The sequence below is a fragment of the Moschus berezovskii genome, chromosome 3, assembly GCF_049115385.1.
Source record: "Moschus berezovskii isolate FMDL1 chromosome 3, NW_MosBer_1.0, whole genome shotgun sequence".
In the NCBI taxonomy this organism is placed as follows: domain Eukaryota; kingdom Metazoa; phylum Chordata; class Mammalia; order Artiodactyla; family Moschidae; genus Moschus; species Moschus berezovskii.
Window position 1 is genome coordinate 71119661 of NC_142462.1, and position 20956 is coordinate 71140616.

Here is a 20956-nt window from a genome sequence, read left to right on the forward strand (position 1 = left end):
TTCCATTTAAAAAAAAAATGTTACTTTTTAAAAAATTTTGTTGAAGTGTGTAGATTTATAGTGTTGTATTGATTTCTCCTGTACAGAAAAGTCATTCAGTTATACATGTATACTCTTTTCATATTATTTTCCATTATGGTTTATTACAGGATATTGAATATAGTTGCCTGTGCTATACAGTAGGACTCTGTTGTTTATCCATATGTGTAACAGTTTACATTTGCTAATCCGAAACTCTCCATTGATTTCTTTTGCTGTATAAACTTTTGAAGGATTCTCATTGTATTTTAGTAAATTGTTTTTTAAGAAAGTTTGTAAAAAATTTCACACTCTGCCTCCCACTGTGTTCCTCACTCCCAAGTCTTTTTAAAAATGTTGCCAGTTTGATATGAGAAAAATGCTATTAAGCGTATTTTCATGTGAGAAAAAGGAAAACATATTCAAAATGAAGAAACAAATGAAAAACTGGGGAAATATTTACAACATATTAAAAAAGAAAAAAATTATTGTATAAAGGTTTCTCTAAAGATAAAGAATAGAGAAAACAAAAACAAAATAAAGTGAAGAGATTAGAAAGCTCCTAAACAGTAAGGAAATATGCATATGATAGAATTACCATTTCATACCATAGAGAAAAGGTAAATTATTCAGTAAGTAATGTTGGAGTGAATAACCCAGCATTAAAAAAAAAAAACAAAACAAATTTAACTTAGATTTTAAATTTATATTACATAAAAATCAAGTAAAACCTCAAAATCAGACATCACAATAAAATAAAACAATTTTAAAGTGATATTTTTTAACATGCTCCCAAAACTGAAATTATTTTCAAATAAATAAAATAATAAATCATTTAAAAGTTAAATTATAGGTAAGTTTGTGAAACGAACTTATTCTTTCCTAAGAGAGAATAGAAATAAAAAATGTAAAGTGTGAGTAGATGTGAATATACTAAAATATTAAATGTTTATATATTACAGAAAAGCCATTTACATTTCATTCATTTTTTCATATGCATTTATATAAACTTTTGCCAAGTACTTTCCTATGATTCTTTTTTCAAACTGATTCATTTGACTTTCTAATTTTAGTTATTCATAATTTCTTTCCTTCTCTTGATTATGTCAGTCTTATTAACTGAAAGCAAAATAAAATCATATTTAAAATGAAAAGGCAAACTAGGGACAAACTAGGGAAATATCCTAATCATATAAAAACAGGGAAAGTTTTTATAAAAAAATATCTCTAAAGAGAGAGAATAAGATAAATGGAGAAAATATGAATAGGTAAGTTACTTAAAAAACAGAAATAGGTCTTCCCTGGTAGCTCAGTGGTAAAGAATCTGCTGCCAATGCAGGAGACATGGGTTCAATCCCTGACCTGGGAAGATCCCGCAGGAAGTTGCCCTGCTGAGCAACTAAGCCCATGTGCTGCAGCTAAGGAGCCTGTGCTCTAGAGCCCGGGAGCCACAACTACTAAGCCCACATGCCACAGCTACAGTAGGGCGGTTTGCCTAGAGGCCATGCTCCACAACAATAGAAGCCACTGCAATGAGAAGCCCACAAACCGCAACTAGAGAGTAACTTCTGCTGTACGGCAACTAGAGAAAGCCTGCACTCAGCAACGAAGACCCAACACAGCCAAAAATAAATGAATAAATAAAAAACAAAAACCCCAAAATAATAATGAACATATAAAATGTGTTCCCCTTCATGTATCACAGCCTTATCATGGCAAAGGGGCTTGCATAACTCAATGAAGTATTGAGTTATTCAATATGTTCAACCTCATTTGTGATGAAAGAAATGAAATTAAAACAATAGCAACATATATATATATATAGCCAATCATTTTGGTAAGAATATACATTGTTTCTCAAGAGGCAGGTCAGGTGGTCTGGGATTCCCATCTCTTTCAGAATGTTCCACAGTTTATTGTGATCGACACAGTCAAAGGCTTTGGCATAGTCGATAAAGCAGAAATAGATGTTTTTCTGAAACTCTCTTGCTTTCTCCATGATCCAGCGGATGTTGGCAATTTGATCTCTGGTGCCTTTGCCTTTTCTAAAACCTGCTTGAACATCTGGGAGTTCACGGTTTACATACTGCTGAAGCCTGACTTGGAGAATTTTGAGCATGACTTTACTAGCGTGTGAGATGAGTGCAACTGTGCAGTAGTTTGAGCATTCTTTGGCATTGCCTTTCTTTGGGATTGGAATGAAGACTGACCTCTTCCAGTCCTGTGGCCACTGCTGAGTTTTCCAAATTTGCTGGCATATTGAGTGCAGCACATTCACAGCATCATCTTTCAAGACTTGAAATAGCTCAACTGGAATTCCATCACCTCCACTAGCTTTGTTAGTAGTGATGCTTTCTAAGGCCCACTTGACTTCACATTCCAAGATGTCTGGCTCTAGGTCAGTGATCACGTTATCGTGACTATCTTGGCCGTGAAGATCTTTTTTGTACAGTTCTTCTGTGTATTCCTGCCACCTCTTCTTAATATCTTCTGCAGGTCAGGAAGCAACAGTTAGAACTGTACATGGAACAACAGACTGGTTCCAAATAGGAAAAGGTGTCCATCAAGGTTGTATATTGTCACCTTGCTTAGTTAACTTATATGCAGAGTACATCATGAGGAACGCTGGGCTGGAAGAAGCACAAGCTGGAATCAAGATTGCCGGGAGAAATATCAATAACCTCAGATATGCAGATGACACCACCCTTATGGCAGAAAGTGAAGAGGAACTCAAAAGCCTCTTGAGGAAAGTGAAAGAGGAGAGTGAAAAGGTTGGCTTGAAGCTCAACATTCAGAAAACAAAGATCATGGCATCTGGTCCCATCACTTCATGGGAAATAGATGGAAAAACAGTGGAAACAGTGTCAGACTTTATTTTTTGGGCTCCAAAATCACTGCAGATGCTGATTGCAGCCATGAAATTAAAAGACGCTTGCTCCTTGGAAGGAAAGTTATGACCAACCTTGATAGTATATTAAAAAGCAGAGACATTACTTTGCCAACCAAGGTCCGTCTAGTCAAGGCAATGGTTTTTCCCGTGGTCATGTATGGATGTGAGAGTTGGACTGTGAAGAAAGCTGATCGCCGAAGAATTGATGCTTTTGAAGTGTGGTGTTGGAGAAGACTCTTGAGAGTCCCTTGGACTGCAAGGAGATCCAACCAGTCCATTCTAAAGGAGATCGATCCTGGGTGTTCATTAGAGGGACTGATGCTAATGCTGAAACTGCAATACTTTGGCCACCTCATGCGACGAGTTGACTCACTGGAAAAGACTCTGATGCTGGGAAAGGTTGGGGGCGGGAGGAGAAGGGGACGACCAAGAATGAGATGGCTGGATGGCATCACCGACTCTGTGGACATGAGTTTGAGTGTAGTCCGGGAGTCGGTGATGGACAGGGAGGCCTGGCGTGCTGTGATTCATGGGGTCGCGGAGAGTCGGACACGACTGAGCGACTGATCTGATCTGATCTGATATATATCTGTATTTAAATGTATCGTGCATGAGGGACAATAAAGCATGAGACATGGTTAATAAAACTAGTGAACACTCGAGTTGTTTCTTTCTTCTACTCAGTCTTGGAATTAAGAGTTTAAACTTATCTGAAAGAGTCAATAGCAACAGGATCAAGCTCAGGGTGCCAAAGTGTGGTTAAAAAAAAAGAAAACAATAAAAAAGAGTTGCTCTTTACCTCTGAGACAGATGAAATTATAGCAACTTATCCCTCAAACTAGTTGGAAAACAAATGCCTCACAAAACTTCATTCATGCCTGGTCCTCGTTCAAGAACAGGTGATTTGCTCTGGTGCACTCTCCCAGAGAGAAGCTCTTTATTCCTCAGAAGGCTGACCCCAAGAGGCAGAAGAGGGAAGATAAACTGAGTAGGTAGGAAACGCTTCAGGGGAGCTACAGTACAGAGCAAGGTCACTCTGCATTTTCATGGTTCTGCCCTGGCTGGAAGCAAGCATCAAGGAGCAGGATTTTCTGATGCCTCAGTCTGACAAGGGCTGAGTGAAAAGGACTTTTGAAATCACCCCCTTTAATCATTAAGTTAGACTTTGAGTTTTCCAAGGATACTACAAAATTGCACAAGCTGGACTGTAGGAAAGTTGGAGAAGAGGCAGCTTGAATGAATGTGGGAAATTTCAGACTGTGAAAGCCCTGAGTGAGAGATCTGGCCAGACAGAATGTTGTGAGCCTGTGCTTCAGGATTGCATCCACCCTGTGGAACAAGGGTTTTGACTGATTTCAGGAGCTGATGGGAAATCAATCAGGAGAGAAGCAGGGATATTTGCTGCTGCTGAAATCAATGTGTCAGTTGCCTGTGATGACATGATTCACTTCCTTCCAAATACTTTCTTACCATTGCACTTGGCCTCTTTCTGTGCTTCTTTTAACGTGGGTTTTACGTAGTTTTGATCAACTGTCTAAATAACTTTTATCTTCCCTTCCAGCTTCCTCCCAGATTCAGCTTGGTGAAGAGGAGAGCAGTAAGTTGAAATACAGTATAGATGTTGACTTGTGGATTCATCAGAGATGACTTGACAATATTTAATCTCAGAAAGGCTGAGAGGCTGACCGCGGGAATCACTCTGCTCCTGTCTACCTTTGATGGAAAGCAAGTCATTTCACTTCTTTTAGCCTAGGTCTACTTGTGAAAAGTTTAGGGGCTGGACTATGTGATGAATAACATTTTTTCCAGCTTTAGAATCTTATGAGACAAAGATGAACAAAGAGCAAGAACAAGTAATTCCTATAACATCAGAAAAGACTAGAAAATACCCAATCACTTAATCCAAGAAATGCATATGGAAATAATGAGATACTTTTTTAAACCTTTGTGATCAGCAAAGATTTAATAAAGAAACAATATCACCTTTCTCTGGGTCAGGGGAAGAAAAATCAGAGCTCTTGTTTGATGTTGGCAGGAATACACATTTTTTATAGGGCAGGTTATGAATATGCATCAAAAGTCTTAAAATGAACATCATCTATGATGTAGCAATTCCATTAGAATGAGTTCTGAGGAAATAATCAGGGACTTATGAATAATTTTAAGTACCAAGATTTTTATCACAGCATTATTTATACTATTAATATTGAAACACAAAGGCTGATCTTCATTTGCCCAGGACAACTTATGTGGCACTTGATAGTAGACTTGGGAACACTCAAGAGGTGCAGAATCAGCAAGTTCCATGTTTGTACTTGACAAGCCAGTTATCTCCCTGCTGTTCCCAATCCCACCAACCTGTGCTGAGCCACCCTTTCAGAGAGGATCCTGTGATGTGACTAAGGGAGACCCTGCCTTGTCCAGGAGGTTGTGATCTCTACTGAAAGACCATCTTTGGGCCACCATTGGCTGCAGGGCAAAGGGAACATCCTATGGCTTGTTTCCTAAGGCCCTTCACAATGAGCCTCACCCCATCCAGAAAGAGCTTATTGCCAACTTCTCTTCCATTGGCACTGCCTGCTTGTCCTTTCCAGTCACCATATGTACTCTTATCCCCAGTCATCAGGTAACCTGCTCTCCCTACCTTCCCCTTTTCCTATCTGAAGGCTTCCCTCCTTTAAAGGATGCTTCCAAGAAGTGCTCCCTGCCATTGTGTGACTTCACTGAATACACATACTAACATATTTTTGTGTGTACTGTGTTTTTGTTTTTTTCAGTTTTGTTTCAAGTTTGTCTGTCTTTTCAATTATAAGGTTTCTAGAAACTTGTACTAGGTCTTATATTTGAAAAGCTGCATGATATAGGAGAGAGAACAGGATATGAAATCAGAGAAACCTGGGGTTAAATCCCATGTTATGTTGAATAAGCTACTTGACTTCTTTGTCTTGAGTTTTGTCATTTATAAAATGGGGATAATAGTAGTTATTTCATCGAATTTTGTTGGATGGGATAATTGTTAGCCGCTTTTCACAAGCCCTGCCCCATAGCACATAATCAGAAAATGTTAGTTCCCTCCTCCTTATTCCACTTTGGAGGAGTTGAACTTAGCATGTGGTAGCTTTATATAAAATCTTGTCTCCTAGCCAGTTCCCCAAAGGACACTAGGAGCAATGAGTGCCCTGGAAGGAAAGAGAACAGCAGTTAGTGAACTGGGAGAGCCCCTGTGTGTGTCTGGCCAGCTGGCCTCTTACCTGATGATTGTCAGGGGGATGAAGTACACCAGGAAGGCCACGATGGTCATGTACGGGGTCCAGTAGGAGTCGTCGGGCCACAGGGCCCAGCACTGCACTTCACCATTGGAGAGTTTCCTTTTCCCAAATATGATAAGGGTAGGAATGGAGAATAGGAAAGAGAGGCTCCAGGCAATCATGATGAGGACCTTGGCCTGCTTTTCTGCTCAAAGAAAAGAGAAGGATGCCTGGGCATCTGGAAACAGCCTCTGGGAGCACACTTGGTATCTGGTGTGGAAAAAGATCGTGGTGGGAGAGGCATTCTAGAACTCTCAGAGCCTCAGTTTCCTCATGCATAAAATGGGGGTAATAGGACCTGCATCTAGGGCTGATGCAGGGATTAAAGGGAGAATTTAATCACAGAAGCTAAAGCACTGCTTGGCCCAATCTCTCCTTCTCTTCTTCTTCCCTGATTTACCTGTTTGACTTGAGATGCTGACACATTCCTACAGTACTATGGAGCTCAGTTCATACCACATACATTTGATAGGTTGCTGCGCAAATGCTTGTCTCTGGGGCCTTGCTCATCCTGAAAGGCAGAGATGGGGCCTTTGATCTGGTTGTTATTCGTCTCACATGCCTAGCAATATGAAGCACTGTGACAGTGTTTGAAAGCTGTTTGGCAAATGTTCAATAGCCTTCTTTTGTTTGAAGGAACAAGGGAGCAGTGGTAAGGCAGAGAAAGAGCAGTGGACTTGGTTCTGGAGAGCAGAGTTCTTTCAACCAAGCCCTGAAGTCTGGTAGCTCTGACCCCACCCACTAGATTTGGGCTCTTTCAGATGTGATGGTTTTGACCTTGGGCAAACCACTCAGTCTCAAACTGAGTTCTTGAAAGTGGAATTAAAAAAAATATACACTCTGCTCATCTAACCATGATGGGGTCGGATGGAGACAATTGATACCCGTGAGAGTGTTCTTTTGAAACAGCGTTTATGATGCTTTCTGTTAAGCCGGTGTTGACGCGCTTCATCTTCATCCCACTGTAGCTGTGCTGTCTGTGCTGACTGACCCTGGTGGGCCCCTTCATCCAGGGACAGGACACCTCCCTCCACCTCCCAACTTTCAAACTGCAAAGCCAGTTCATGTCTTGGGATGCGGGAGGGAAATGTAGAGTCAGGAGGTATTGTTAGAGAGGTGAGTAGGGTGTGATCAGGAAGACTATAAGAAGTGAGAACAATTCTAGAAGAAACTAGGGACTCTATTAAAATCCTGAATCCCAAATATTTGGGAGAATAATACCTGGGATTCTGTTCTTGCTGAACTGTCACTCTGAAAAGAGTTATTGGAAAGATTTAGAGAACAGATGTAACTGTCACACTGAACAAGCAGGAACCTTGGGGTAGAATTGTAACAGTCTTCTTAGGTCTTCCCATCATTCCTTTCTCCCTTGCTTTTTGCTTCTCTTCTTTCCTCAGCTATTTGTAAAGCCCCCTCAGATAACTCCTTTGCCCCTTGCAAATCTTTTTTTTTTTTTGTGGTGGTTTTGTTCGCTGTCTCCTGTACAATATTACGAACCTCTGACCATAGTTCTTCAGGCCCTCTGTTTACTAGATCTAATCCCTTGAATCTATTTGTCAACTCCACTGTATATTCACAGGGGGTTTGATTTAAGTCATACTTGACTGGCCTAGTGGTTTTCCCCACTTTCTTTAGTTTAAATCCTGAATTTTGCTATTAGGAGCTAATGATCTGAGCTACAGTCAGCTCCAGGTCTTGTTTTTACTAACTGTACACAGCTTCTCCATCCTCACCTACAAAGAAGGTACGTGTATCCAGAGACCCAGTAGGGGTGGGGACTCTCCTGCACCTGCTTGAAAACTCAGGAAAGTTCTTAGATATCAGTGACTTTAAGTAGTAAACAATTATAATTAACAGAGTTTTATATTTTAATATCTGGCAATATATTTCTCTCTTCATTATTGGTTGATGCTTTCCTAAATATTCTCACATTTAATTTTACTAAAGAGCTTTAAAATTGATGACTCCTCTGGAGTTGCTGGCTAAGGAAACTACCACGTAAGTAAAAAGCAGTAAAGCATCAGTAAAATGTGTTCACTCCCCCATTGCTGCTCTCCTTCCTTTGGTTTTGTTGCCATTGCCATGTGCTTACTCAGTCACAGGAGAGTCCCTGCCGGCCTCTGCTGGCTCCATTCTCTGTGCAGCTCTATGGGGAATCTCCTTCTGCCTGACTTCTCAATCCTGCCCCTCACCCCTTATATTCCAATGAGCTGGATCACCAAGATGGCTCTAGCACACAGTTCCCTCCACCCTGTTCCACCGACTACCTCATCCTATAACTATGAGGATCTTTTCATCTTCCTGCAAGGCCATGCAGCTTTCCTAGGGGGCTTGGCATCCATGTTATGTTTAATCTGATCCCCATGTGCTGGGAATTCCTTGAAATTTCTGGACTTTGGATGCTGTCTTTCCTCGTCTCCCTTCCCAGCTGCAGAGGTCCTCCTATCTGTATGCTTCTTCTATGACTTCAGTTGGAATTGGGCGGAGGAAGGGAAAGTGGCTAATTTCTGTTTCCAAGCTTGCATCTTTCCCTGGAGTTATTAGAGATGATTATTTTCCAAGTGCCCTACATGAAGCCTCTATTAATTTTATAGTGAGGAAATAAATTGCTTTCCATATTTTAAAGAGCACTATAATATTCATTGCTGTCTTTCCTGTAATTTAGGGACCAATCCATAATATTGGGCACTATCTCCCAGAACCAGTCATATTTTCCATAACCTAAATAGTTGATTTGTTTTTCAGCTAATGAATATGGTTAGACATGTAACTCACCATGTTTCCCTTTTGGTTATAGATCCCAAAGCCTCTACCTCTAGCATGTCCTGGGACGCCCCTCACACATTTTCTTATACTTGTGTTTTCTTTTCTCCAATTTCTTCACCTTGAAACACACTGGTATAGATGTCTTTTTGTACATTGTCTGCAATCCTCCCCAGAGCTTGCTGGGTGTTAATAAGTAGATGGATGAGTAAATGTATCATACTTTTGCATACACATATCACAAAATGTCTCTCCCATTTACCCCAAATCCTCCCCTACTTCCTTCTCTGCCATAATCACTAGACCATAACAGTGTCCAGAAAGCTTAGTGCAGATTGCACCTCTTCTCACACACACTTACATGCCACCTACAAGAAACCTTAGATATCAGTTTTATCTTCAAATTAGTTTCGCATCACACTGATGTGTTGCTGGTATAAAAATTACCTAATGGCATGTAAGTCCCTGTGGTCACTATGGAGATTCCAACTCCCATCCCCAGAGGTAAGTACTAGTTGGTGTGCATTTTTGTGGGCAATTGTTTATTATTCTGAGATCTCCCTATTTCTTGCATTCTTTCCTGCTCTTTTCTCTACATAATATCTAGTGTTGTTTTGAGTTTTTCTTTGTATTAATGTTATACTATATACATACTGCATGTATATTGTTTTTATTACTCAAAATATGATGCAGACATTTTCATGGTGATGCATATCTCTCTCCATGGCTGTCCTACCTTTTCATTGAGAGACAGGATATATAGTAGTTGAGTGCACCTGAGCTGAACCCAGACCATCTGGGTTCAAATCCTGCCCCTGCAACTACTAACTGTGATCTTGGGCAAACTGCTTTAACTCTTTCAATTGCCATTGCCCAGACTAAGATGCAAATAATAATAGAACCTATATCACAGAGCTATTGTGAGGAGTAAAGTAATTAACATATACAAAGAACTTAGAATCATGACTATTACATGGTACACAATCAATGAACCTAAGCTATTAAAACCTCTACATGGGGTGCTAGCCATTCCTCCACTGAGGGACACCAAGGTAAGCACTGAATTCCTGATATCTGAGTAATGCTACAATATACGACACATGTGTATATATGCACACATGTCAGCATTTGTCCAGAGAAGATCCCATGAAGTAGAACTTCTCCATCAAGGGCTGCACATTTTACATTTTAATTAGGTATTGCTACATTGCCATCCAAAGTATCTGTGTCAGACTGCCTGATGTATTTAATAGCATATTAAACTTATTCTAAAGTTCTGCTTGCTCTATTAATTTTGTTTCCTTAGGTGTAAATTCTGCAGAATGGTATTTTAAACATATTACCTATTTTGTACAGTTTGGCTTTTGTCACACTTTTTCATGATATTTGATTGCACCTCATTTTTGTAGACAAGATTTCATGTTAGGTCCTTCATTTTATCAGTTCCACAGCCTGCTTGGAAAAGTGAAGTACTTTGGACTCTTATTTGCTTTTGGAGGTCAGAGATGTAAGTGGCCTCTGCCCATGGGCAGAGCAATGGACAATTAGTCCTGTGACTAGGTATCCACCATCCCTCCAAGGTGTCATTGCTCCCCAGGGCCCCACCCTGTCTCTCGAAATCCAGTGTCCCCACTACTTGGAAGCAGAGGTGTTCATGCTTGCTGCACATCTGGGAAGGGGAAGGACAGCAGGAAGGGAGATGTGCTGTGATAAAAGGTCCTCATTGCACTCCAAGAATCACCCTGCCAGTTTCCCCGAGTCCGTCTTGCTCCAGGCATTTCCACGATCTATTTAGGAAGACCTCTGACTCATTGCTGTAGCATCATCTGTGGGTACTGTGGGTTGTGTGCCTTCAGCTTTCCCCCTGACCCATCTGCTTCCTTCTTTCAGGGATTCTTCACTATCTCTGGATAAGAGAGGGTTTTCCTTGTTTCCATTATAATTATCAATTTGAAATATTTTCCCAATTATTTCCATGGTTTTGGGGTAAGGAAGAAAAAATGCTTCTTTCTGGAAAATAAGCAAGTTGAAGTGGGAGTGTTCCTTAGTTTGGACAGTTATGTGTATCAACACTACTCTTAAAAAAATAGCTGGAAGCATCAGTGTCAAGGTAAATGGTCAGAGAGTGGGCTCAGCAAAGCATCTTTCCTCACAGCTCTTGGCCATCCAGGCCAACTGTCAGCATTTTCCCAGGCAGCCAAGTTTCTTTTCTACGTCTTTTTCGACAATCAGACTCAAGAAGTAGGGAAGGAAGGGGAAGAAGAGGAGAAAGGGGGAGGAAAAGAGCCATTACTAAGAGGATAATATTAGCAAAAACCCTTGCCCAAGGATAGTGCTTGGTTGAGCCTGCTCACCTCCTTGCAGGAACTTCATGGGGTGGACGATGGCATGGTATCTGTCTATGCTGAGGGACACCAGGACGTAGGTAGAGGCGTAGAGCAGCACGACCTGAAGACAGAAGTGAGAGGAGGTGAGTGGTTTCATGGAGGTGAGGACATGTTCATTGTGGAAAGAAGAGCATTCTGTGCTATTTAGAAACCTAGGCACCAAACCAAGGGCTGAATGAGGTTTGGAGTGTGGACAGGAGTGCCTGAGCCCCGCCCAGGCAGAAGGTGGCTCTTCTTGGTGCTGGACTTTGCACTGCTGGCTGTGACAGGTGAGTGTGCCTCCAGTTCTCACTTGCTCACTCTTTCACTTGGCTTCTTGGAGACGCCACATTTCTCCAAGGATCAGTCCCCCTTGACATTTGCACGGTACATTTGTTTGTAATTGACTTTTAAAGCTAAACTAATTTTCTCTGCTACAGTTGACATTCCAGAATAATTAGAAACAAACGTTCATTTGTCTTTTATCAACGTGAGTTGTTGAAAGATGATAGGAGGGATCTGGCTTCAAGGAGCCCAGGTGCTATTTTGAATCATTTATCACCATCTGGGTTGACACTCTTAGAGCTCCCCTTCTTCATCCGCTTCTGCAGCAGAGCTGCCTACTAGGGTCAGCCTTTGGGTCCCCTCTTCTGCCTTCCCACCCTCTTTTATTAAGCTTACCCATGTCCTTTAATTATCCTGTGTACAGTGGTATTTGCATACTTTGCCAAGAAGAAAATGTTTATTTAAGAGGTTAATATCTCTTCTGTGACGAGCATACTCAAAAGGTAATTAAATGAAATATATCTGAAAGGATTATCAAGATGGAAAATTTTCCAATAACTTTGAGCCTCATTTCTACCAGGAGTCTAGCCATATCACTACTTTGTTAACTTTCAGTCAAATTCATAGTGAGTAGAAAGTAACTCGCGGAGAAGGCAATGGCAAGCCACTCCAGTACTCTTGCCTAGAAAATTCCATGGATGGAGGAGCCTGGTGGGCTGCAGTCCGTGGGGTCGCTAAGGGTCGGACACGACTGAGCGACTTCACTTTCACTTTTCACTTTCACACATTGGAGAAGGAAATGGCAACCCACTCCAGTGTTCTTGCCTGGAGAATCCCAGGGATGGGGGAGCCTGGTGGGCTTCTGTCTATGGGGTCACACAGAGTCGGACACGACTGAAGTGACTTAGCAGTAGCAGCAGAAAGTAACTCGAAGACTGAAGTCTAAGGGTGAGTGTCTGAATTTCTTCTAAGATGAAATAGGAATAACATTACTTTGTTAATAACCTTTGTCTGAATTTGTACCTTTTTGTTAATTCAGAAAAATAATCAGCTACGTCGATGTTCTTTATTATTTTTATTTCTGTAACACTGCCACATATACCTCCCAGCATCTGTGTTGCAGAAGGTGCCATGGAGAGGGTGTTCTGAAAACTGACCAGAGATTGAAGCCTCCCCTGAGGGATATAAGAAGAAACTCATCTTGCTAAGAAGCTGATGTGTGATCAGAGAGAAAAATGGCATACAGTTTTTACAACAGCAACAAAAATAAGACGACTGTCTCCTTAGAGAAAACTGGGATTTCTTTGTGGGATCCATGGATTCAGAATTGTTAATGATGGCCACCCTGAGTTGAGGAGAAGGTTGGGAAAGAGAACTCTCAATGGGAGAACTGCATGGGTTAGAATGTTGTGATAAGACAGTCATGAGAATCAGGGCATCTGCGACTGTGCTGAGTGAGATGACTGGCTCACACAAATTCAGCACCTGGGGCAGGAGGAAAAGTCACAACAGACTGGCCAGAGAAGCAGAAAGAGTTAATAAAAAAATATCTACTTTTGAGACATGGTCAAAAAGAATATTTACCTTCAGGAGTCTTCAAACATCTAGACAGGGTTTTTGATTTTTAAAAATGTTAAACATTATCTGAAAAAAATAAACCTCAAATTGTCATGCCTCCTCTCCACAAAAATAAATGCCAGAAAACAGAACAAAAGCATTAATGAGTGTTGAAAGAAAAATTGTGATTCAAAAATTTGGTAAATATTTTTGTACCAAGGCACAGAATAATTTTCTTACATATAAGTAGAAGGAAAACATCACCTACTTTTAGAAAAAAATCTTTCTTGAAGAAACATTTCTGCTGACTGAGAATTGTTTCGAAATTAAGTACTTAAGGTTTCCCTGGTGGCTCAGAGGTTAAAGCGTCTGCCTCCAATGCGGGAGACCTGGGTTTGATCCCTGGTTTTGATCCCTGGGTTGGGAAGATCCCCTGGAGAAGGAAATGACAACCCACTCCAGTATTCTTGCCTGGAGAATCCCATGGACGGAGAAGCCTGGTAGGCTATAGTCCATGGGGTCGCAAAGAGTCGGACACGACTGAGCGACTTTTCTTTCTTTCTTTCTTTAAGTACTCCAAAAGAGGAAAGGGGATAGAATACAAAAGCCATAGTAAGCAATGAGTCAGAAAAACACAAAATGTTTATAAAATAGCTATGAATATAATTACATAATATTTCAGAGAAAATTTGGTGAGTTGGGTGAGTGCAGAAAGTCGAAGGAAAGCAATTGAATAAAATTTCTATTTAGATATTTTAGACATCTTTTTTGTTGTTTTTACTTTGATAGAGATATATTGCACTTTAAAGATAAGCTATGATAGAGTAAATTAGAAATAGAGAAAAAAGATTTATTAAAGTCCTATAGCCACCATAACAAATTGCCACAAACACTGTGGCTTAAACCACCATCAGTTTATTCTTTTATATTTCTGGAGACCAGAAGTCAGAATCAGTTGTACTGGGTCAGAATCAAGGTGTCGGGAGGGCCACATGCCCTCTCGAGGCTCTGGGGGAGAATCCTTCCCTAGTCTTTTCCAGCTTTAGGTGGCTACCAGAGTTCTTTGAATTGTGGTCACACCAACACCATCTTTGAGCCCATGGTAATAGTGCTTCTTCTGTCTGTGTGTCACATCTTCCTCTGCCTCCCTCTTGCAAGGATGTGTATGTTTGCTTTGGACTCAATAGTAATAATTCAGAATAGTCTTCTCATTTTAAAATCATTAATCACATCTGCAAAGTCTTTTTTAACATACATAGGTTTCATGTTTTAGGGTTTAGAAATGTTTGGGGGCCATTTTTCAGCCTACCACAATTATAACCAAATATATAGAAAGGGGAAAAATGAGTGAATAAAAAATTAACATAGAAAGATTAAAATGATATGATTGAAATAGTACCAAACACTGTTTGTCAAAATAAAAGTTAATGGCTTAAACTCCTCTACTGAAACAAAGACTGTTTACACAACTCTTCCCCAAATCCAACTGTATGCTATTTAGAAGAGAAACTTCTAAAACCAAAAGATTATCAAAGTTTAAAAATAGAGTGATGGCCAGTGGTATATTGAGCAACTGAAAGCTAAAAGAAAGCATTCATTGCAATAGTACTATTAGACAAATTAAATTCAAAGCAATTAGTACTACATGGATTGAAGGGATCATTTATATTATAATAGATACAATACCACAATGGCAACAGAATATCAATAAACCTAAATGGAACAATAGCATGACACTAAATATATATAACTAAAATGTTCAAAGTTCTACAGAGGAAACAAGTACAATAATACATAGGTAGAAATAATTAAACAAACTCCAAGAATGATACACATTATTATAAAATATCTAAGCAGTATTTCAAAAATTAATCATAAACTAAGCTATCAAGGAAAAAAACCCCTCAGTATATTCCAAAAAGTGGAATTTATACAATTCACAAATTTAAAACAACAAGCAATGAAAGCTGAAATTAGTATCATGGATTTTTTTTTAAATACCACTTGGAAATTTAAACACCCTTATAATTAACTTGAGTCAAGAAGGAAATTAAAGTACAATTATAGTCAATTCATAAATGTCAACAATGAAAATTCTACACGTCAACAACATATGGGATACCATTTGGAGAACAGATGGGAGCTTGAGGACATATGTCTAAATTCTCACTATCCCACCCTCAATTCTGACAAAAATGACCTAGGAAATATGAAACCAAAAAAAAAAAAAAAAGTCTTGTAGAAAAGTGAGACTTAAATGCAGAAAACTTAAATTTTTTTATTTAGAAAAATGCCAGATTGGATTCTTTTAAAGTAAAATCTCTGGACTGACTTAAAAAAGTGAATATACTTTATCTTTTAGAACAATTTTAGTTTTACAGAAAAAATTGAGCAGATAAGACAAAGAGTACCCATATTAGCCACCCCCCCCTCACACACACACTTTCTCTTCTTATTAAACCTTACATTAGTGTGGTCAATTTTTAAAAATTAACAAACTGATATTGATACATTATGATTAACTGAAGTCCATGGCTTGTATTGAGATTCACTGTTTGCGTTGTACAGTTCAATGGGTTTTGATAAATGCATAATGCCATGTATCCTTTATTACCATGTTATACAGAAGAGATTTACTCTCCTAAAAATCCCTTGTGCCTTATCTATTTAATCCCTGCAAATCCCTGGCAACCACTGATCTTTTTACTGTCTGCATGGTTTTGCCTTTTCCAATGTCATGTAGTTATAATCACACAAACATAGTCTTTTTCGACTTGCTTCTTTCACTTAGCAATGTGCTTTTAAGATTCCTCCATGACTTTTCATGGGTTTATTGCTCACTTGGGTTTATTTATCCATTCAGCTTCTGAGGAATATCTTACTTTCAATTTCTGGCAATTGTGAATAAAACTGCTATAAACATTTTTGTACAGACTTTCATGTGGATATAAGTTGTCAACTCAATTGAGTAATACCTAGGAGCACAATTGCTAGATTGTATGGTAAGAGTATGTTCAAGTTTATAAGAAATTGCCAAGCTGTCTTCTAAAGTGTGCCATTTCGCATTTCCACAAAAAATGAATGAGACTTCCTATAGCTATATATTCTCAGTCCCATTTCGTATCGTCAGTTTAAAAAAATTTTTTAGCCATTCTAATAGGTGTGTAGTGGTATCTCATTGTTTTAATTTAGAATTTCCTAATGCCTAAGTAATGAACATTGAAATTCTTTCTATATGCTTGCTTGTCATCTGTAGATCTTTGGTGAAGTATCTGTTCAGGTCTTTTGACCACTTTGATGAGGGTTGTTTATTTTCTTATTGTTATTTGAAAATTTCTTTGTTTCTTTGACTTCCCTGGTGGCTCAGACAGTAAAGCATCTGCCTACAATGTGGGACACCCGGGTTCAATTCCTTGGTCAGGAAGATCTCCTGGAGAAGGAAATGGTAACCCACTCCAGTATTCTTGCCTGGAAAATCCCGTGGAGAGAGGAACCTGGTAGGCTACAGTCCATGGGGTCGCAAAGAGTTGGACACGGCTGAGCAACTTCACTTTCTTTCTTTCACTTTTGTTTCTTTATCAAATATATGTTTTTTATATTTTTCCCAATTCTGTGCCTTATTTTTCCAGTTTCTTGACAGTGTCTTTTGCAGAGAGTAAATTTTAAATTTTCATAAAACCCCAACTTTCAATTGTTTCTTTCATGGATTGTGCTTTTGATGTTATATCTAAAAATAAATCACAGAAAGACCCAAAGTCCCCTGATTTTCTCCTATGTTATTTTCTAGTAGTTTTATCATACTGCATGTTTCATTCCAATCTGTGATCCTTATTGAGTTAGTTCTTGTGAAAGGGGTGAAGTCTGTTGTTGAATTCTTACTTATTTATTTTTGCAAATGGATATCCAGTGACTCCAGCAGCATTTCTTGAGTAGGCTATCCTTTCTCCATTGAATTGTCTTTGATCCTTTGTTAAAGATCCATTAGACTTTTTGTGTGTATCTCTTTCTGTACTCTCTATTCTGTTCCATTGATCTGTTTGTTGATTCTTTTCCAGTATTGTGCTGTTTTGATGTTTGCAGCATTATAGTAATTCTTGAAATCAGATAGGGTCAATCTTCCAACCATATTCTTCTTTTTCAATATTGCATTGACTATTCTGTGTCTTTTACTTAAACTTTAGAGTTTGTCCATATCTATAAAATAACCTGGTGGGATTTTGATTGGAATTGCGCTGAATTTATAAGTCATACTGGCAGAATTATCATCTTGACAACAGTGAGTCTTCCTATCTATGAACATGGAATATCTATATATTTCAAGATATTGTTTGATTTTTTTCAGTTTTTCCAGTTTTCTTCATATTGATCTTGCACATATTTTGTTAGATTTATACCTAAATATTTCATATTTTGGATGCTAACATAAATGGTACTGTGTTTTTAATTTTAACTTCAAATTGTTTATTGCTGGTATGTTAAAAAACAACTGAACTTTTGTTCAGTTCAGTTCAGTTGCTCAGTCATGTCTGACTTTGCAATCCCATGTACTGCAGCGCGCCAGGCCTCCCTGTCCATCACCAACTCCCAGAGCCTACTCAAACTCATATCCATTGAGTTGATGGTGCCATCCAGCCATCTCATCCTGTCGTCCCCTAACCTTGTATTCTGTGAACTTGCTGGTTTTCACTTTATTGTCTATATATACAAAGTTATTTGTGAACACGGATGTTTTTAATTTCATCTTTATGTGCCAATCTGTGTAACCTTTTTTTTCTTGTCGTTTTTAATTAGTTGGACCTTCCAGCATGATGCTGAATACGAGTGTGAGAGGAGACAGACATCTTTGTGTTATTTCCAGTCTCAAGAGGAAAGCTTCTAGCTTCTCACCATTAAGTCTGAGGTTAGTTGCAGGTTTTTTGTAGATTTTTGTTATCAAGTTGAGTAAGTTTCTCTCTGTGCATAGTTTGCTGAGAGTTTTTATCATAAGTGGGTATAGAATTTTCTCAAATGCTTTTTCTGTATCTACTGATAGGATCATATAATGTTTTCTTACCTTTTGATGTTATGAATTACATCAATTGAGTTTTGATGTTGAACCAGCCTAGCATACCTGGAATAAATCCCATTTGGTCATGGTGTGTGAGGAAATAATGAGATGTCTGCAGTCTGGAGGAAGGCCCTCACCTGACCAGGCTGGTACATTGAGTTTCGACTTCCAGCCTCCAGAACTGTGAGAAATTGTTGTTTATAAGCCACCTACTCTGTGAAAGTTGCTCAGTTGTGTCTGACTCTTTGTGACCCCATGGACTATATAGTCCATGGAATTCTCCAGATCAGAATGGTATTTTATGTTAGCATCCTTGGACTAAGACAGCCAGAATATGTCAAAAAGAATAATAACCCAGAGATTTTACCTAATGCTTGAACTAGGAATGCTTATGTTCTTATTATTGCTTACTTGTGTTTTCTTTATATATGTATTATTTTTAACAAACAAAAAACATGAAAAATATAAATTTTGCTTGTCCTTTCAACTATGAAGAATGAGCAATTTGTTGCATCAGAGTACAGGGTTTTATACTATTTTCCTTATGAAGAATCCAAGAGGTGATTCTGGTGTCAGTTTGTCTCATCATATTTGGAAGGTGCTCAGTTCAGTTCAGTTCAGTTCAGTCGCTCAGTCGTGTCCGACTCTCCGTGACCCCATGAATCACAGCACGCCAGGCCTCCCTGTCCATCACCAACTCCCGGAGTACACTCAAACTCATGTCCACAGAGTCGGTGATGCCATCCAGCCATCTCATTCTCCGTCGTCCCCTTCTCCTCCCGCCCCCAACCTTTCCCAGCATCAGAGTCTTTTCCAGTGAGTCAACTCGTCTCATGAGGTGGCCAAAGTATTGGAGTTTCAGCTTTAGCATCAGTCCCTCCAATGAACATCCAGGATTGATCTCCTTTAGAATGGACTGGTTGGAAGGTGCTACATACCTGCAAATAGCGGACCACGCGGCAAACCAGGTCAGGTGCCATGAAGTCTCCAGTGAATCTCCAAATGATATCTGTCAAGATGTTAACCAGTCCTGTGAAAGAATCTAACAAAAAACATAAAAGTGGTTGACTTCAGTCTCTTTCAAATTTGCAGCAATGCTACAGTAGAAATGAATTCCTGGAGCCTTTTTTTTTTTTCTGATTTATTAGGTGGCAAATGGCTTCCCTGATAGCTCAGTTAAGAGTCTACCTGCAATGCGGAAGACCTGGGCTCGATCCCTGGGTCAGGAGGATACCCTGGAGAAGGGAAAGGCTACCCACTCCAGTATTCTGGCCTGGAGAATTCCGTAGACTGTAGTCCATGGGGTCGCAAAGAGTCAAACACGACTGAGCGACTTTCACTTTCACGTTCAATAGAGAAAATGTAAGGCAAGGTAGGAGTTACATTTTATTATTAGAGTCTGTCACTCAGATGCAGCCACTTAGGAAGGATTTTTGTAATGACTGAAAAGAAATATTATCACAGAGTTGACCTTTTAAGTCACAGAACAGGAGCTTTAAAGATGTTTTAAAGAGGAGTTTTAAAGATGTACTAAACCAAGGACAGTGTGAGGACCAATATAAGGCAAAACTGAGAACAGGCAAATATTTATTCCCATGAAGCCTTTCAAAATTTTCCTTTCTGCACCCATCATTTTACAACTTGGACTTCTTGTTACCATCCTACATGAGTTGTGGTCTCTTCCTCTACTTTCTTCTTCTTTCCTCTTTGGACAAAGTTAAGTGCATGATCAACTGACTTAGTTTTTTAAACTACTGAGGAATTGAGACCAAAATCTGAGACCAATGTTAGAGACTTTGTGCTCAGTTCTATAATTGCAGAATATGTAAGTTATATGTTCAGAGTTATGGCGAAATATGCTGTGTCTAGAAGTTCCTTCTCCCTGTATCTCTATGCAGATATCTCTCATTAATTATGTGATCCAGAATAATTCTCAAATCAGTGCTTCAGGGATTTTCTGATGATCAATGGATAGGACTAGAACTTAAGATGGATTCATTGACTTAGGGCCACTTTCTTGAGACATGGGATATAACACTCTGTCAAGGACCTGAATACCTTCTCTGTCTGAATCTTCACCATTAATAGAGTAAAGTCTGAGCCCTGAGTTTAGCATCAAAGCCTTCCACAATCTGGTCTTGTGTGCCCCTTGCCAAGTCCCCAACTGGCATTTTTATATTGAACATCAGTGTTCTTGCTGTTTCTTCCTTTTTGTTTCTCTATAGGTAACAACAACTAGAAGCATTGGCAAGCACAGGGAAACTACCACAAAACTGTCCAAAAAGTTGGAGAAGAGAAATCTCACAGCAATTCTGGGTAGTCAGAGATGTTCTAGCTGAGAAGGTCAGATGAGAGCAGGGTCTTCAGAGTTATGGAGTTGTGATTTGATCAGATAGGAATTTCATAAAGCTTTTACTGGCAGGAATAGACTCAAATGAGTGGAATGGACACTGGAGTTACTTGGATATGCTCTATTGTCTTATTTATTATGTAATTCTTTAAGAAAATATGGAAAAAAAACCTAATCTCTAGATTTATGTGGTTATGTGAACAATTATAATGTATTCCAGTAATAAAAAAAAGCAATTTCCCTCTGGAGCTCAAACTTAAATAAGTCCACCTCTGGGAGGCTATCAATGGACTGTGTCACTGCATTTGTTATTTGCTATTAAGCAAATGCTGCTCTATCTGATCGGTAAATGCTATTTATTTGCCTAAGTAA

General features: G+C 39.3%; 1 protein-coding gene across 1 annotated transcript in view; it reads right to left on the reverse strand.

Moving 5' to 3' along the window:
* Positions 1–20956, reverse strand: part of NPSR1 (neuropeptide S receptor 1) — a 160093-nt gene that overhangs the window by 25506 nt on the left and 113631 nt on the right. The window contains 3 exon segments of the mRNA XM_088832314.1: positions 6160–6361; positions 11334–11427; positions 19173–19276. Of these exon segments, the coding sequence (XP_088688440.1) occupies positions 6160–6361; positions 11334–11427; positions 19173–19276 (400 nt within the window).